An 18533-nucleotide genomic window follows, 5' to 3' on the forward strand; every position below is an offset into this window, starting at 1 on the left:
GTCTGAGACATTGAAAAGCACTGATGTGGTCAGAACAACTCGGGTGTGGTAGATGGCTGAGGTCACCTGGCTAAGGTGTCTCCATGAATTAAAAGATTCTGGGACTGACCCAGGTTAAAAGACTTGACCAAAACACATAGCCTTCCCCCAAGCACAGGAACTGATTATTTTATTTCGCTTGAGACTCAGACTATTACTTTTGCTGTCACATTTCCCGAACAGAATTTCAGAGCCATTCGCCGGAAGCATTTCAATGGATCTGTACTCCTGGTGTTTCGGTAATTTTACATAAATGTTCTCTGAGAGGTACTGTGAAGAAGAATGATTTTCTAATGATGTGGCACCCTGAAAAAATATTTTCGTAAATGTTGTGAAGTGTGCAGTGTCAATGACCCATAAGCAACTGCCTTTCTAAATGCAGGAAAAGTCGATTTCCCAGGTCAATTTGGTACTGCTGCTCCATCCATCTTTAGGACTCCAAAGCACTTCTGGGTTTAATGACCTTTTCTAAGGAAAATAATTAAGGTTTTTATCTATATTGTCTTGGACTTAAGGCACCACTGCTTGGGAGCTGGATGAGTGGGGAAGGAGAGCAAGTATGTTAAAGAAAAAATTATCCCGTAGACACAGCCTAGTGGAAAAGGTAAATGGAAAATAGGAACTTTAACCAGTTACAGCTTGGCATTTAGTTGAAGAATCTTAAGATTCAGAGAGAGGAATTGATTTGCTCAAGGTCATACAGTTATTTATAGCAGAACTGAGTCCTTAGAATCTTCCGAATTTATCGATCCAAATATATACTACCAAACACTATTTCTATACTCCCCAGTTTTGAACTTTTCCCTAAGAGAGCCAGATTCAAAGTCAGGCTCAGCTGCTGCCATTAACCAGCTGGTTAACCCTGGACAAATAACCTCTCTCACCCTGTTTCCTTAGCAGAAACTGAATATTACTCTGCAGGGTGGCTGTGCGGTTGAAAAAGAAGACTCTATTCCGTGTGCCCTGCCTATTGCAGAACCTCCGTAAATCCTCGTTTCTTTGCTCATCGCTATCGTTTTGATGGACAGGCAGGCATTCCCCAGGTTACTTTCTCTCGTTTCAAAGTTTCAGTCGCGTTATATTTCTCCCCCACGCGCCCCAATACCACGCAGATGCATTTTAAAGTCTCGTGGCGGGGGGTGGGGGTGGGTAGAGAGCAGGCTTTCTGTCATTTGTTTTGACTTGAAACGAGACAACGTAACGTAACCACCCGGCAAACCTTGGGTCAGGCGAACTGCCCAGGGAAGGAAGGGGACGCGGGGCCCGGCCGCATTCACGGAGGATGCTGCCAGCTGACCCTCTGCGTCCCGGTGCGGCCCGGGCCCCCTGGCCCTCCCCGCCGGGGTCTCGCGGCCGCTCGCAGGCGTCTGGAGCCGCGCTGAGTCGGGGCGGCCGGGCGCGCGGCGCTGATTGGCAGAGCGGGCGCCGCCGTCCAGGAAACGGCTCGGGTTTCAGCGGGGGCGTGACCCGCCGGGAGGGGGCGGCGGCGGCGGCGGCGGCGGCAGCGGAGAGCGCGGCGGAGAGCCGAGCGAGCGGGCGGGCGAGGGAGCGAGCGCGGCCGCCACAAAGCTCGGGCGCCGCGGGGTCTGCGTGCGGCGTAGCTGGCCCGGCGCGGCGACTCCTTTCCAGGCTGGCGGGGCCCGGGCGCCCCGAGGCCGCGGCTTTCCTCCGCGCTCCCAGCGTTCGCAAGTTGCGAGCGAAGTTTGGTGGAGGAAACGCCAAGCCCGAGTCCTTTCTTCCTCCCGCTCCCCAAATCCGAGCGCAGCCCGCGGGCGTCATGCCCGCGCGCCTCTGCAGCCTGGGGTGCGCGTGAAGCCTCGGAACTTTGGCGCCGGCGAGGACCCTAGGACCACTTTTTTTTTTTTTTTTTTTGCGTGGAGTTGGTCGTTTGCTCCATCCCGACCCACGCTGGGCGCGGGGACAGACCCGATCGCCGGGGATCGTTGCCATTCAAGGTAATCGCCGAGTCGAGCGCCTCGGGGGAGCTTCGCGGGGCGGGAGAGTGGGCGCGGTGGAAGCCCGAGACGCCCGGTGCACGGCCCCCCGAACGGAGGGCTGGCACTGTGGAGGCGGCTCCCTGTCCTTCCTCTTTGGCTGCATAGGTGATGGGGGAGCTGGGTGCCTGCTGACGGCTGGCCTTTGGGAAGCTCTGCCGCTACCACCCCCATCCAGATGCTGACATCTGCCTCTGGCGCTGACACCCCCCCCCCCCCCCGCCACCCTGTCAAACTCCGGCCGGCGCACTCCCGCTGGCCGGGCGCGATCTTCCCACCCCGGAGCTGGCAGGCGTGCGGCGGGGCAGCCTCGCTGATGGCACAGCCCGGTAGGTCCCGGACTCGGAGGGGGCATCTTCGAAGGTGCCTCGTTCCGGGGCCCGGGGAGCCCCTGCTCCGTCCCATCCAGGCCCGGGCCTGGGACCCTTGCCCGGGAGGGGTCTGCTGAGGTGGGGCTAGCAACACCTCTGTAGGGTAGGCGAGGGCTCGGGGCGGGGGATGGCGCACTGGGAAGGGGGCTGCTCCGGTTCCCCGATTGCAGTGCCCTTCGCCCCCCCTGGCCCGCAGCCGCCGTCTCGGCTGGCGGGAGCGCGGCGCGCCTGGGGCTAGGGGGCGAACTGGACCGACTTTTTCTAGTTCGCTGCCTGCTCTACCGGCAGCAGCTCGGAGATGTCGAAAGCGCAGGCGAGTTCTAACTTGCGCGCTCATTCTTTCAGCGCCGGGGCCGCACCGGGGAGTCAGTCTAGGGCCGGGCCAGGCGCTGGCTCCGACCCTCGCGGCCACGGGGCCAGGCGCAGGGGTCCAGCCCGGGGCCGCGGAGCCTCAGCCGCTCCCCTCGCCGCCAGCTCCTTTGCAAACTCTTCTCCGGACCTTCCTTCCTCTCGCCCAATTCAATAAAACCACCCTTAAAGGCAAACCGTCTTTCACCCATTATGTGTTTGGTGTGAAACGCTATCAACATTTAAAACCCCTTTGTGCCCTGGGTCCCAAATCCCTGTAAATCTTCCACCGGCCTCGACTCATTTTCATCTGAAAAGCCTGTTTAGTTTTAGTAGAAAAGCAATCGGGCGCCCCTTTCTCTCGCCCTGGAATGTCAATTAAAATGCAGATTTCTCTGAGCTCTTTAGCGCCCCGAGAAGGGGGAGAAAATCACTATATTCCTAGCACACTAATGAAAGAACTGCTACAATTGAAACCGGGTTGGTGGTGTTGAGTTCTCCCCGGAGCTGCTGCAAATTCTCGTTGGCTTGCCGGGGGTTAACGGGGAAGAGAAGGTGGTCCTGGGTCAGCCTGTATTTTGTTTTGAGATTTCAGTGTGTTGAGGAATTCCTACCCCCACCACATCTGACCTTGAGAGCCCCCCTGCACTGTTCAGCCGTGGGGGGCCTAGGGAGGCTTGGAGCCTAGAAGGTGGGTCTGCCCCCTGGGGGCCTGGGCACCCCTCACCTTGCCTGGCACTCTTGACTGATGGGAAGTCTGCCGGGAACAAAGCTCCCAAGTGCTCGGGTAGAGGCTCAGTTAAGGCGGGTGCTGTATTGGCTTGTCTTCTTGAAGGGTGCAGGGTTTGGGAATGTTCTGTAAACTGCATAGATCTGGCATAGGACCACTCCCCAGCCAAGCCCTCTCGCTTGTCACTTTGCCTGTCTTTGGGGGCAGGCTTGTGCCGAGGTGAAAATGGACCGGGGGGTTGGGGAACGGGTGGCCAGGAAGAGCCATCCATCACTGGGAGGGTGACAACTCCTCCTGCGCCTAAGCGGAGAAGAGAGTTCCCTTTCAAGGGGAAAAATAAACACGCTGGGGCTTTCACTGAGGCTCAGACTCCAGGAAGGATTATGGTATTGAAGGCAGGAAGCTGGGATTGTGGCCGCCAGCGGCACGCTGGGCCTGTGTTCCCAACACTGAGCCTGGGGACCTCATTATCCTGCCCAGGAGGTCCCTCCGTACCTTTGTCCATTTGGGTGAGGAGTTGTGCAGACCTGCCACCCTCCGCCTCCACTTTCTAGAGATTTGGGAAGGAAGGGGGGCGGCCGCGGAGCCTGGATCTGGAAATGGCTACATAAGTCAGTTGCTGGTGCAAGCTGATGGCGTGAAGCGATGGCTTGAGATTTCGCTGAGATCACTCACTGTCCGCCTCTCCCTGCAAAGGAAGCTCCTTAAGGCTGGGACAGGTGGGTGAGGGGGCTGGGGAAGCAATCTGGGGCCCAGCAATCTCTTGCTGGGATTTAAGACTGTTCCTGGAGTTGTGTTAGAGGCAAAAAAATTCCCATGCATTCTGGAAATGCTTCATAAATCAGTGAGAATGTTTGTATGTTCTCCTCCCACGTGTATGTAGAAATAGATATGGAGTTATCTTTTGAGGCTCTTACCTTGAAGAGGAAAAGAAAAACTGGCCAAAGAAATCCTTCAAGCAATCTGAAAGCACGGGGTGGGCACACACGCTCTTCTTTTGCTGTGAATCACACCGTTTCATGTGTGGTTTCTTTTGAAGAAGAGGTTTTCTTTTTTCCTCCTCTGAAAGTGGAGCAGCGTCCTCTTTTCCCCTTACCCACTCTAATTCTTAGTCAAGGCTGAAAGTTTTTTTCTGATGTAGCTTTGGGGACGCTCAAGCAGTATTGAAATCCCAAGTCATAATCTGAAACATGAAGTCAGCAAGCAGAAAGCGTGGGGTTTCGAGATTTGTATATGAAAGGTCTCACCTCCACCCTCAATCCTATAAAACGTGGTTCTTTCTTATATAATTCACAGAATCTGTGATTGGATCAAATTCTCTGAAGCTTGTGTATTTTGGCTCTTATTCTTAGTAATTGATACTGAACAAATGTAAAGTTTTGGATTATCTTAAGCTTGGAAATTTCTCTTTGCTTTTGGATTCAATGGGTGAGCAGACTAGTAAATTGAACACCCCCTGGTAACTTCTGTTCTGAAATTTTAGCCAGTAAGTTAACATATTGAAAGTTATTGGCCCAATCACATACCCTGAAAATAATTTACATATCATCGTCACCATCATCATCATTAATGAACACCCGTGTTATTCAAAGGAGTTTGCATCTGCTCCGTTTCTTAATGCACTCTGTCTAGTTTGAAGACATCCACTAGGCCTGGGCTGCCCTTAGTCACAGTGGAATGGGATTCAAGCTTTGAATCTCTTTTTGGATCAGCTGCTTTGAATGTATTGCAGTCCCGTTCATTCTTTGTAAGTGGCTGCTTGGCGAAAAGATTGAAATACATTTCTGCATTTGAAAATGAATCTTGACAAGTGTAAACTGGTGGGAATTTTTGGTCGCCTTCCTGGGGTTCTTTTTATTTTGCTGGTCTCCCTTCCTCCCGAGGGCTCCAGGGAGGGTGGAGCAAGCCACTTAGCTCCAGCCCCCAGGAGCAGACGCCTCTGAAGCCCAGTTGGCGTGAGAGAAGTTAACGAGAGACTGGCTATGCCAGCCAGAGCATCGTTAACTTGGCTTTTGTAGTTGCCCTTGAAACTAAGGTCACCTAGCTTCGGCTTTTGGAGGGCGGGAGAGGTGACAGTGGGTAGGAGGAGAGAGTCCACTTGCCCAGCTGAAGTGGCTGCACGTATCTGGGTCCTGTAGCTACTCTTTTTATCTCTGTTTCTTAAGAGTAGGCTTTCTCAACCATCAGCCTAACACGTTTTTGTGGACCGGTCTGGTGGAAACCCCTGGGACTCAGGTGTGGATGGAAGGTATTTGCAGATGATGAAAGAGAACTAGGTTGAACTGAATTGGTGTTGGGGAAGATTTCACTGACTTGCCGTGTCTCTCTCCTTTAGAGCCTGCAGCAGCAGCAGCGGCAAGGCCAGCGAGCGGCTGCCGCAGCACCTTGGTTCCTGAGCCCACCGCCGGCTGAAGGCATTGCTGCAGGCAGTCCATGCTCGTAGAGGAAGGGTGCAGATGGGATTAACGTCCACATGGAGATATGGAAGAGGACAGGGGATCGGCACCGTAACCATGGTCAGCTGGGGTCGCTTCCTCTGCCTGGTTGTGGTCACCATGGCAACCTTGTCCCTGGCCCGGCCCTCCTTCAATTTAGTTGACGATACCACGGTTGAGCCGGAAGGTAAGTTATCTCATTTCGCTCTTGGGGTACGAAGTTTGTTTGGGGATTTGTCTGGGGGAAGTGGCACTGAGGTCAAGGCCTGTTGGAGAATCAGCTGCCCCTTGCGTTGTAAAGGAGACTTCCAAGAGCGGTAGCCTGTGGCTCTCTGCCCCCTGCAAGCCAGGGATTACAAGAGAAGGTTCTCAGCTGTCACACTGTGGGCAGGGTGGTTTAGTTCGGTGGTTGCTTGGCGTGTGCGTTTTTCTCTGTGCTGGGTAAGGGAGGCGGCCGGCAGTTCATCCAGTGCCAGGAGAGCCATGGCAGGCAGCTCAGAGCTGAATGCCATCTACCACTCCCTGCTTACCCGAGAGTCTTGCTCACAATGTAAAGGATTGCAATTTGCCGGCAAAAGGAGTCATGCAGGGAAATTGCCAACCTCTGAAATGCTGACATTTTATTTTCATTGTCTAAGGAGAGAAAGCTTCTAAACTTCAGTGTGGAGAGGGTTGAGACGTTACATTCTTTTTAGCCCTTGTAATTCGTAATACTTCAGCCACACGTCACAGAGAAGCAGATTCTATTTTAGGTCAATTTGAGATGTACCTGGGCCTTTCCCGAATCTCTGAGAACTTCCAGATCTAACAGGGCGTGCGTTGGTGTTTCAGCTGTGGAAATTGCATGCAGGCAACACATTATGCATTTTGGAACATGCAGAAAGGCATGAGGCCAGTTGTGAGCACAAAACAGGGCTGAATTTTCCCGCCAGGCAGACTTGGAACCTCTTCTCCAGGGTCCTTCTGCGATGTCGGTAGCCCAGCCTCGACTTGGTGCCGCATGAGATCTGTCATCAGTAGGGAATATTGGTAGCTGAGTTATTTTTTGAGTGGTAATCCGAGAATAAAACGGCAGATCCTAGCACTCATCGCCACTTAATGAACCTGTTTGCTGAGAGCCCACCTGGTGCCTGCTGAGCTCGGGGGGCCTGTGTGGGCTGGGGTCGGTCAGCTGTTCTGGAAAAGACACCCTGCTCCGAAGAGGACCGCAAGCCCGTCCAGGACCAGACGGGGAGGGGAGGGCTGTGTCCCCATCCAAGGGGGGCTCCCACTGAGACCCCGAGTCATGCAAGGATAAAGGCATATCTTTTTTTTCTAAAACGGAGGCACTTCTTACCAAAAGTCACGAGTGGAGGCTCGTACCCTTTTTCTTACCCAGAGGTATGGAGGTTTATAATAAACAGGTGTAGTGACGCTGCAGTGGCTTCCAGGTCTCCAGTAGGAAACCCCGTAGGAGTTTGTGTCTGAAGCGTTCACAGGCTCCGGCTCCAGGGACTATGGAACTGCCTCCTGGTGACATAAGCGCCAATGTCACTTGCAGTGGGGATGCATGTTTAATGGGCTTAACGTGAGGGAAAGGGTTCCCGGTTTCTGAAAGTCATGCCTGTACGTCTTTAATTTTGCTAATAATTAAAATGGATGTTTCTCTAATTGCCGGTTTTCCCTCGGGGTGCATGGCTCAGTACACACACTGAGGCTGCTGAGCGGGGGGTTTCCTGCAGTGTGAGCCCAGGAACGGCCCAGGTTAGGAAGAAAATGTCATTTTTCATTTCGACTTTCAGGGCAGCGTGATTGGGAGTTTATTTCAACATAAAGTGTAAAATGGTCCTGAAGGACTTCTTTTTATCGTCTTTAATTATTGAAGGGAGTTTAAAAATATGTGTGCACATACTGGTAGGAAGAGGTGAGGCAGAGATGGGGAGGGGGTGGAGACGGACAAGGATGCAGTACCCACGGCAGTTCTTTGTGTAAAAATGTGCATCCAACAATGTATTGTTGGAAGCAGGTCTTCCCACCTGGCATCTGTGAATGCACTTGGGGTTTGAGGGGAGGTGCCTGAATTCCCTGAAATGGTAGGTCATATTTTGGGGTTCACAGCTCCTATGAGTTTGCATCCAGAGTTGTGAGAGGTTTTTTTCAAACAAAGGTTTAGTGGAAGCTGTGCAAAACCCTGCAAAGAGGCAGCTTTGGAAAAAGCACACAACCCCCTGGACCTCAGTTTCCCTTTCTGTCATCCGAGGGCTGGATTAGACAATCTTCAGGGTCTCTTTATTAATGTTAAATGAATATTAATATCCTCAGAAGCCTTCTGATGACCTGCCTCAAAAAGGTTGCTGGGAGATTTAAGTGGGTCTGGACGGAAACGCGGTTAGTGCAGGTCCTGGTGTCTAATGAGCACCTGGGACAAGTTGTTGTTGTTCCCGGTGAGTTGGGCACGCCCATCTACCCAGTCCCATAGGCTGGCTGTGTCAGTTGCCACAACATCAGGAAACATCTAGGCTTTTGGAGACAGTTGAGAAGAAAGTTGCTCCCTGATGGAGGAGCAGCTGTGTTGGCTTTCTGTAGGGTCTGCACTTCCCCTGTCGACTGATTTGAGCCCTAAGATGAGTTCTTCCAGGGCAGGAGTTTCGCTTTGGTGTCAGAGGCTATTAGGAAGGTAATCTAATTATAGACGAGAAAGAAGAGTTTTTAGCAACTGGAAGCAGACTAAGTCGGGCAGCTCCAGTTTAGGCTGTGGTCCTGGCGAACTGGAGAGAGACCGGCAGAGTCCCCCATCCATGTGTGTCCATCAGTTGCTATCTGTCCTCCATGGTGTGTTTTAACTATTTATTTTTAGATAAAGTAAGTTCAACCTCGACCTTCTATCGTACAAGGCCTTATCTTGGAAGACTTTTTGGCTTGCTAATGTGGAAGCTCAGTTTAGATAAATGTGTCCAGAGAAAAATGTGACTAAGTTCCAGGAAGGGGCCTGAGCCCTCACTCTAGAGGATCTTTTTCCGATTGTCTCAGCTTTGTACAGTATCATCTCATTGATCGTCATCCCATCCCATCCATCATCTATCATCATGTCATGTATCAACATCATCTCATCTACCATGTATCATGATCATATATCCCGTCACCTGTCATGTGTCATTTGTCTTCTGGACACGTTCTGAAGTGGTAGCTGTAGGTTTGGGTCTACTCAACAGACTGAAGAAGAAAATCATCTCTAGAGGATGTTAGTTGTTAATATTCCAGACTAAAAAAATGAGAATTTTCAGTTGGTCAGTCATTCTTGTTGGGGACCAGCTGTGCAGGGTTTAAACTCAGTTACTGACTCAAGGCGGCCAGTCCTCAATGCCAAGTACTGTTCTGTTGATTAAGGTTCTAATTATTTATAGTCAAGCTTGATTGCCCTCTAGCAGAGAGGACTCTTGCTTTCAAGTTCTTCCTGACATTGTCACCTACTCTGGTTAATTAAGTTGTTGTTGACTTTAACGACATCTTTGTTTACACCAGCCCAGTAGGAGTTAAAATAAAAGGCCTTTTCCAACCTGCAACCTTTAATTGCTTTCCCACCCTCCAGAAAGTGTGATGCTGAAAAGCAACAACCTGGGAAGAAAGTAGTTTGCATTTTTTTTTTTTTTTTTGCAGTCAGTTTTGGGGCAACCTTCTGAGGTCATGCTGTCCTGAACTGATGTGAATTGGTCCAAAGTTCAATAGCAGAGAGATGGAGCAGGGGGTCTACATGGAGACCCCCCCACTGTCAGATTTTTCCAGTGTGGGTTAGGTCTTTCATTAGAAGTATTGTAAATGCCATAATATCAGCCATACGCATTTAATTGCAAGTTAAAAGGAAAGAAAAAAAAAGAATATATCCGCATACCAAGAATGAATGATTTAAAATAATCTTCTGTTTTGTATTATCTGCATCTTTGTTCCTCAATATGAGTGTTAATATTTAAGAGTTGACTGTAACTTGATAGTTAGCTTAGGAACAAGGACTTATTCTTAGTAAATTAAACCAAATGCAGGCTTGTACAGTTAAATACACAATGAAGTACACATTCTTTATTAGTATATAAAGTATTTCACAATTCATAGACAAAGAGCTGTGTTTAATATTACTTCTAGAGCAAAAATTTGGCAAGCCCAGAGAATTGGTGTTTGTATACTTTCTATACTGGTCCGCGCTCATGCAGATTTGAAGTGTGTATGTGTTTTGCTTTTTTATTTTAACCAATTAAAGCACCGAGTGGTGCAAGCGGCAAAGAACCCGCCTCCAATGCAGGAAGCATAATGAGACTCTGGTTCGATTCCTCGGTTGGGAAGATCCCCAAGAGCAGGGCCTGGCAACCCACTCCAGTATTCTTGCCTGGAGAATCCCATGGACAGGGGAGCCTGGTGGGCTACAGTCCACGGGGTCGCAAAGAGTCATACACAACTGAAGCGATTTAGCACGCACATACCTACTAGGTGACTAGCTCCCACTAGGCCATCACTGAAGACTTGTTGCTTTCAAGTCTTTCCCATTAAGTTGAGGGTGAGAATTCACATAACTAGAGCAATGCCTATGAGATGTTTTCAATATCAAGCTTAATGAATAATTACATGGTTATGAAATAACTAGGGTAGTGTTTAAACAGGAAGAGTTTTGTTTAATGTTTACATTCTCAATAAAATGTGTCCAGGAGCCTTCCCGTTTGCAGTCTCTTGTTTGGGTGTTTACTTATCCAGGATAATTGTTAAAAGGCTATCTCCACCCGCCACCACCCCCACCCCCCTCATCAGAGTTTGGCTTAATTGTACATTTCCATTAAAAATCCTGTCTAATTTTAGTCTTTAAAGGAAAACATGGGAAATGGAGTTTGGGATTTTAGGCTCCATAGGAAATACAGCTTGTGTGTTACTTTCTGCTGTGCTGGTTAAGATTCATAGCAGAGTGACTTGCCTAGGTAGGCAATTCAGAAGTGATTGTTTGGAAGTTTTTCAGGCTCTGCCACAAATGGTTTTCTGATCCAGTGTATTTTATGAGGCTGTGCAAAAGACGCATGGTCTTTATTATTATTTCAAGAGATGACTTTAGCCTTCAATTTTGCATCCTTTTTGTGCTTTTGCTGTCTCCAAGTGAGATTTAGAAAGGGCTCTTTTTCCAGCTCCCCTGGCATTGCAGGGCCTGGTGTGGTTAACCGTGTCATACCCTCACCCTGCGTCTTCCCTCTGACTGCTGTCTTAGTAGTTTCTTTTAACTGACGGTGACAGTGTTGAAAGCCGTACGTGCCAAGTCATGGACCTAAAGCAAGGGTGGAACGTTTGACCTTAAGCCGAAGAGAGAGGGGTTTCTGATCATTAAATCCACTATGAACAAACCCTGAAGAATTCAGCTCTGACTTGCTAGAGGCCCTTGAACTTGAGTTTATAAAGCTCTACGCAGCTCGTATTCCATTTTGGGGATAGTGTTTATCTTCATGGGAAGCCTTAAGGCTTTCTGGCAGCCTGAGAATCTATACACACTGGCCACTTCCTCCTGATTACCCAGGTAGACCTGGAGTGACCCCACTAGGTTCAGTTCTGGTTTTCCTGGATCAGGGAATGTGAGGAGGTGGGGAAGGGAGGGAAGGCCGAGTTCTGTAAAGAAGTCTGGTGGAACAAGCTGCTGGCCGTTTCACCGGAATGGTCCCCCATGTCCTGGAGATGTTTCTTTCCGAAATTAATAGAGGTCACACTTTTCCCAAGTTTTTTTTCTCCCTTGTTCTGATTGTTACCACCCCATTTTAGGGCATGATAGGAAATCCAAGATGGTAGCCACATCAGTGGTAGGTGGTGGTTGCAGGCTTTCACTGGCCTCTGTTTGTATAACTTCAAGCTTTTACCATTTATAGATTCATGCAAAAGGATATGTAATAACCAGTTTAGACCATGGTCATCCTTAAAGCGGAGAAGGCAATGGCACCCCACTCCAGTACTCTTGCCTGGAAAATCCCATGGACGGAGGAGCCTGGTGGGCTACAGTCCATGGGGTCGCTAAGAGTCGGACGGCTGAGCGATTTCACTTTCACTTTACCCTCTCATGCACTGGAGAAGGAAACGGCAACCCACTCCAGTGTTCTTGCCTGGAGAATCCCAGGGACGGCGGAGCCTGGTGGGCTGCCGTCTATGGGGTCGCACAGAGTCGGACACGACTGAAGCGACTTCGCAGCCTCCTTAAAGAGTACAGGTCGAGCAAAATAGGCACGCTTTAGAGCTTCAGTAATTTGTGTTTTAGGAGCTTTGTGCACTGATGGAGTTTTAAGATGTTGGGCGCGAGCTGTTGTCACTTACTCTACTTCGGAATACCATAAGTAGTTACGTCCCATTCTGGACTTTTGCCATTTTCATGTGGATATTAAAAATTTCAGCTTCTTCTTGACTGTACCGAGTCAGGGAGCTAAGGTGTGGCCTACTGTTCCCTTTAACCCCTGTCCAACTAAAGCATGGTAAGTTCCAAGTCATGTCTGAATGGAATGCACATATATAGAATGTCGAGTCGTGGTGAACATGTTTTACGAGGAGGTCAAAAAAATAGCTGATAAGGAAAATACCAATAGGTTCAGAATTGAGGGCAAGGGACGTATATATTTTATGATTTATATGCAACACTTCACCTGAAAGAAAGATCCCAGTTCTGAGCTCTGACATTAGTACAATAAACTGTATAAACTGTGATGATTATTTTCTACACGAGAACTCCTTCTAAGTTACTATGTGTGACCTCTTTTTAAAGGCCAGTTTACTCTTAAGTTTTTCCACACATGACCAGTTGTAATGTTTTAAAGATATCAACACACTGAAAAGGCCAACGTTGTGTGTTGAGGGGAGTGGGAGTTGGGGAGGTGCTGTAAGGTGAGTAGGAAGATCTTTGCAGGGGTGAGTTGAGGGTTTAAACTCTTTGAAAATCCTTAAACTTCAGATCATGAATAGATGATGAGATTGCCTCAAAGGGGTGTGACTGCCTTCAAGGCGCCACCTTCCCTGGGGACTCCTTGGTGGCCCAGTGGTTAGAACTCAGCGCGTTCATTGCCAACAGCCTGGGTTCAATCCCTGGTCAGGAAACTAAGATACTGCATGCCACACGGGTAGCCCCTCACCCTCCAAAAAAGCCACCTCCTTCCCATCCCTCTAAGCCTCCTGATCTTGACCGAAACATGTTACCTTCTTAGCTGACCCAGGTGGGCACACAATTAACTATAGATCCTAAATATTATAAAGGTTTCCAATTGAAAATCACTCACTCATATCTTTAAAAGACCAGGAATCCTCTATATAATTAGCCTAAATTCTGCATTTGCCTTTTTTTTTTTTTTCACAGAAATGAATAAAATCATTTTAAATGGTATGTGATATGCTTTCTGGGGACAGAAACTGTCCAGAGGAACTTGGCCTTGAGAGCTAGACAAGGCAGGTTTGACTCTCTATGATCTGCTGGTGCTGCGACCTTGGATTTGTTAGATAACCTCTCTGAGCCTCTCTTTCTTTATCTAAAAGTCTATCTGATAATACACATCTTGTAAGGAGGACCTTAAGGATTAAATGCAAATGGATGTAAAGCCATTACTGTAGTTCCTGGCAGATGCTAGGTGCTCAGTAAGGACTGGTTTCCTCCCCGCCCCACCCCACTTCCTCCTCTGTGTAAAAACCTGAGATAGGATGTCTAGTCAATATTTCAGGGATGTTTACCCTACCATGTAGGATGACAAGTCTTCTGATGAGAGGTATTTGCATTAATTAAAATAGAAAAGGAGCTCTGGTTTTATCCAACACTTTTTATTATCTGGGGCGTTTACAAGTCTGGACTTTAGAAATGTGATCCTCTTGCTGCTTGCGGTCCAAATAGTTCAGGGTTGACTTTTTTTTTTCCTGTCGAAAGAAGTCATTTGCAGCTATGTAATAATAGCAGGATGTGCGCTTCACAAAGAGCAATGTATTTTCTCAGGGAGTTGTGTGTTTGGGAGCTTCCAGACGAAGGATTGTCAAACGGCCCTATGAAGAAGGATGGAGAGAAACCTCCCTGGCAGTCCAGTGGCTAGGACTTCATCCTTCCACTGCAGGGGGCATGGGTTCGACCCCTGGTTGGGGAACTAAGGTCCTGCCTGCTGTGTGGTTTGGCCAAAGAGAAAGAAAGAAGGATGGAGAGAAGGTTATGGGATTGGTTGGCGAGAAGGAGGGGTGTTGCATTCTCTGCCTGGGTCCTGGCCCTGGAGGAGTGTCCATAGCACGGTACGAGGGGCCTGCCAGGTTGGCCTGTGGTGACTTCCTCCAGGCAGCCTGCTGGGCCTTCCTCAGTGCACAGGTGTCTGGACTTCCAATCTTCATGGGAGGGAGCTGGTTATGGTGTCCATGGTACTGGGGGTGGAGGGGAGCTGAGTGGTTATTTGCATGTTACACCCCGTGGGGGTTACCTGACGGGACAGGTGGGGCGGGGGTATAAAGCATGAGGGTGTGAGTAGGAGTGGGCAGTGTGGGTGGAGTCATAGTCTTTTTAGCCCATTCATTCCTTGAGAGGATGAGAATGCAGATGATAACAATAATTCTTATTGTTATCACATCTACTAAGTGCCTGCTGTGTGTTGGACCTGGTTCGAGGAACCTTGGCATATTATCTCTAATCTTTTTTCCCTAGTTTTATTGAGATATAATAGACAGCACTGTTTAAGATGTACAGTGTTGTGATTTGACTTACACGTATTGTGAAATGATGACCACAGTAAGTTTAGCTAACATCCAGCATCTCATATAGACACACACAAAAAAAGAAAAAAGTTTTTTTCCCTTGTAATGAAAACACTTGGGATTTACTCACAACAACATTCATGTATACCAACCATACAGCAGTGTTAACTGCAGTCATCGTGTTTACATTATATCCCCGGGACTTCTTTCTCTTGTAACTGGAAATCTGTACCTTTTGACCCACTTTCCTGTAGATCTTCCTCCCCGCACCGTCTCTAATCTTAATAATGCAGTGGACCCCAGCTAGTCACATTCTCATTTATATGGACGAGACTCTTGACCTAGACTCTTGGAGATGAAATGATTCCTCCAAGACTCCATAGTTAGTGAGCATGGGCCCAGGCCTTGGGGTCAATTTATTGGTGCAGCAAAGATTCCCCAGTGCATTCCTCTTTGCTGAGCAGGAGGATCTTTTGTGGGATCCTTTGGGGGCCCCCTTATTCCTAAATCTGTCATCTGACTCTCTAACATGCAAGGACACTGCTGGTTAATGCTGTTTCTTCTCGTCTGTCCACATCCATCCCCCTAAAGCTATTTGAAGAGAAGTCATGGCAGTAAAACCATCCCAGTAATCACTGCTTTGGGATTCTTCTGGAATGGCCTCTGGTGGTATGTCGCTTATTGGTAAGAAGCTAACCCTTTCTGCTGCCCAGGAGACCAGAGGGTGGCTGCTCTGAGTCCCAGTTAGTGACCCAGGCTGAGTCACGTGGCAGGGAGTTAGGACGGGAAGGACTCGCCCCCACGCAGCAGCGCCAGGCCATGCTGTTTTCCTTGTCCCAAGTGCGTTGAGTGGTCTGCCCTGGGACCTGCTCAGTGTTCAGTTTTGGTTCTCCGTTTGACGTTGTGTTAAGCTTTTCTTGAACATTTTCTGATTTGAGATTGGGTCAAGGCCTACCTATGAGACTGCTGGTATAGCCAGGGCTCCTGCAACCTGCAGTCATGGACATGATGCATGCTGGGTCTGCTAATGTCAGAGACAAGGAAAGCAAAAAAAAAAAAGTAGAAAATAAAAATAAAAAGGGGGAAAAATTCCAAGAACGAAAGGGCAGAAACTCCAACACCTACACTTCCTGTGGCCTTGGCCAGGAAGGATGTCCTAGGGGAAAAAAAGAAGCCGAGGATCAGAGACCATTTTTAAAGCAAATAGAGTTCAGTTGGATGATTTTTTGTGTTAAAGTGCTCTCTGAGTGGTTCCAGCTAGACGTGGGGGTGAATCAGGGCTGGTTCAGTTAGCCGTACTTTGCACCGATCACCTGCTGGGCAGCGTTCAGCAGGGGGGCTCTGTGTGGGGGAGAAGTTGTACCATGTGTGACGGGGAGGTGGCACCACAGCCTGTCCCCTCTAAACCTCGAAGCCCTGATGCAGCCGCAGCTTCCAGACCCGAGTGCTGTGGTGTGACTGTGGCACAGCTTTCACATTGCAGTGTAATCGCTGTGGATGCATAATTTGCCCCCCAATTAAGTTGAGACCCTACTGCGTCCTACTCTGTACCAGGCTCAGTGGGGATAAGAGTGGCAAGCAAAAAAGTCTCAAGTCCTGTGGAGTGGGGGATGGGGAGATGGGCCTTTGTCAAATAATTGCAAAAAATGAGGGGGCCCTTCAGACCATCCTGAGGTGAAGGTCCTCAGAAGTAAAAGCACGGTGTGTCTCGAAGGATTTGGGGAGCCCTGAGGGGACCAGTATTCTGGAGAGAAGTCTCCAGAAGCCAGGCCAGTTGGGGTAGAGGCAGCCTACGTGCTGTGTCAAGGATTTTTCTGGGTCCCCCAGCTGTGCAGCTTCCTGAGGCTGGTCTTGAAGGCAGTGGGTACCACTTTGACCCACTGGCAAACCCACCACATTGGCCCCCTAGTCAGCCCCAGCCAGACATGCTGGCCAGGTTCCTCTGTGCCCAGTTTGGGTATCGTCCTGGCCTCTCTGCCCATCAGGTTAGAGGTTTTGTTGTAGTTGCTATTTAGTTGCTAAGTTTTGTCCAACTCTTTGCGACCCTGTGGACTGTAGCCCACCAGGCTCTTCTGTCCATGGGATTTCCCAGGCAAGAATACTGGAGTGGGTTGCCATTTTCTCCTCCAGGAGATCTTCCTGACCCAGGGATCAAACCTGCGTCTCCTGCATTGGCAGGCCAGATTCTTTACCACTGAGCCACCTGTGCCCACAGTTAAAGAGGAGGTCAGGGGCTGCCCGCAGTTGGCACTTACGTAGGTCGTTTACTCTTTCCCCTTGTCTTTCTGGAGCTGCAGTTTCCTTCTTGACCCATGTGGAAGCAGGGAGATGGCCTAGGAAGCCAGGGGGCCTGGACTGGGTAATGAACATGATTCTGCTCCCATCTTGGAGGCCTTGCCTGGGGACTCAGAGGTTCAATAAGGCTTCCTCCTCATGCCCTGGAGAGGGATAAATAGTCTCCACTTAAGAAAGGACCTGGTATGCCCTTGTCCACATTTCGGGGTGCTAAGATACTGGGGAGCCTTGCACAGCCCTTCCCAGATCAGATGCTCTTGAGGGTTTGAAAGGGGCTCTGTTGGGAGGTGGGTTTCCCCAGTGGCTCAGCGGTCAAGAATCTGCCTGCAGTGTAGGGGACACTGGAGACTCGGGTTCAATCCCTGGGTTGGGAAGATTCCCCTGGAGGGGGAAATGGTAACCCACTTAGAGTATTCTTGCTGGGAAGTCCCATGGACAGAGGAGCCTTGTGGGCTACAGTCTGTGGAGTCCCAAAGAGTTGGACACGACGGAGTGACTGAGCGCTTGTTCACACTGGGGAGGTAGAGACTCTTCAAAGTTTGTTTTCTTGAAGCCTTCACCTCCATGCAAATAGGCGGCTCAGGGTTGGGGAGAAAGGTTAACCATGGTGGCGCCTATCTTAATTTGGAATTTCCTGAATGAATGTGGTTTCAGTCCTCCAGCCCAGGATCCCCCTAGAGAGACTTTTCTCCGCAAATCACCGGAGAAAAGTGATCCCTGTCGCTTGTCCGGCCTCCCTGGGTCCAGCGGGGGCCCAACCAGCTGGGAATGGGCCCCGCCCACTGCAGAGGCTCCCCGCCCCTCTCTGACTTTAGGGGTCCTTCTGATCCAGCTGCTCGCTGGAGACCCCGCGGGCTGTGAATCTGTGCCTTTGCCCGAATGCAGTTGCCTCTCTGGCGGGGCCTGAACTTGCAGGGCCAGGGCTGCCAGATCAAACCCATGCAAATGAGGAGGCCCATCTGTTTCCCAGTATCCAGCTGCTGTCCCTTCGTTTGCAAATGGCTGGGGTGCTGCTGGGGAGGGAACCTGTCTGGGGACACATCTGCAGGCTCTGAACCGGTGTTGGAACTTGGGTCCTGCTGAGAGAAGAAAGGCCGAGCCCTTTAAGTAAACTTGCTGAACAATACCCGCAAAAGGTCCCGAGTTACAGATGCAAGAGGCAGTCTTGCCCTCCGGGAAGAACTCTTCGCCTTCCCTTCTCCCTTGCCTCCCCCCACCCCCCATTTGTCACTGGGGTCACTTTCAAAGTATTCATGTATTCAGAATGTACTCACTGAGGGAGGGGCTGGGGAAAATGTCACATTTGGACCGTGATCTGACTTTTAAGGGACTTCCTGGTGGCTCAGACGGTAAAGAATCTGCCTGCAATGCGGGAGACTGGAGTTCCATTCTTGGGTCAGGAAGATCCCCTGGAGAAGGGAATGGCAACCCACTCCAGTATTCTTGCCTGGGAATCCCATGGACAGAAGAGCCTGGCAGGCTACAGTCCATTGGGTCGCAGAGTCAGACACGACTGAAGCGACTAACACTTATACTTTAAGGGACTTAGAGGGCAAATGTATCCACTTGAATTGGCGCTGGTTATCCACTTTATGTTAGAAACGGGCCCTGTGAGCCACAGGTAATGCTG

The 18533-nt window shown here is 49.7% G+C and overlaps 2 protein-coding genes across 9 annotated transcripts in view; both read left to right on the forward strand.

The window, feature by feature from the left end:
• The window catches only part of ATE1 (arginyltransferase 1), a 274124-nt gene extending 268020 nt beyond the window's left edge, over positions 1-6104 (forward strand). The window contains exon 13 of the mRNA XM_081534824.1: positions 5818-6104. Coding sequence (XP_081390950.1) covers positions 5818-5894 — 77 coding nt within the window. The 3' untranslated portion in view covers positions 5895-6104. The remainder of the gene's footprint in view (positions 1-5817) is intronic.
• FGFR2 (fibroblast growth factor receptor 2) overlaps positions 5818-18533 on the forward strand; it is a 101833-nt gene continuing 89117 nt past the window's right edge. For 4 of the 8 annotated variants that reach the window (XM_081534632.1, XM_081534637.1, XM_081534676.1 and 1 more), the window contains exon 1: positions 5818-6104. In XM_081534632.1, coding sequence (XP_081390758.1) covers positions 5939-6104 — 166 coding nt within the window. In that variant the 5' untranslated portion in view covers positions 5818-5938. The remainder of the gene's footprint in view (positions 6105-18533) is intronic. The other 4 variants (XM_081534685.1, XM_081534696.1, XM_081534669.1 and 1 more) reach the window with 3 other exon arrangements.

The sequence above is a fragment of the Giraffa tippelskirchi genome, chromosome 2 (genome assembly GCF_054371585.1).
Source record: "Giraffa tippelskirchi isolate mGirTip1 chromosome 2, T2T-mGirTip1v1.2.pri, whole genome shotgun sequence".
Lineage (NCBI taxonomy): Eukaryota > Metazoa > Chordata > Mammalia > Artiodactyla > Giraffidae > Giraffa > Giraffa tippelskirchi.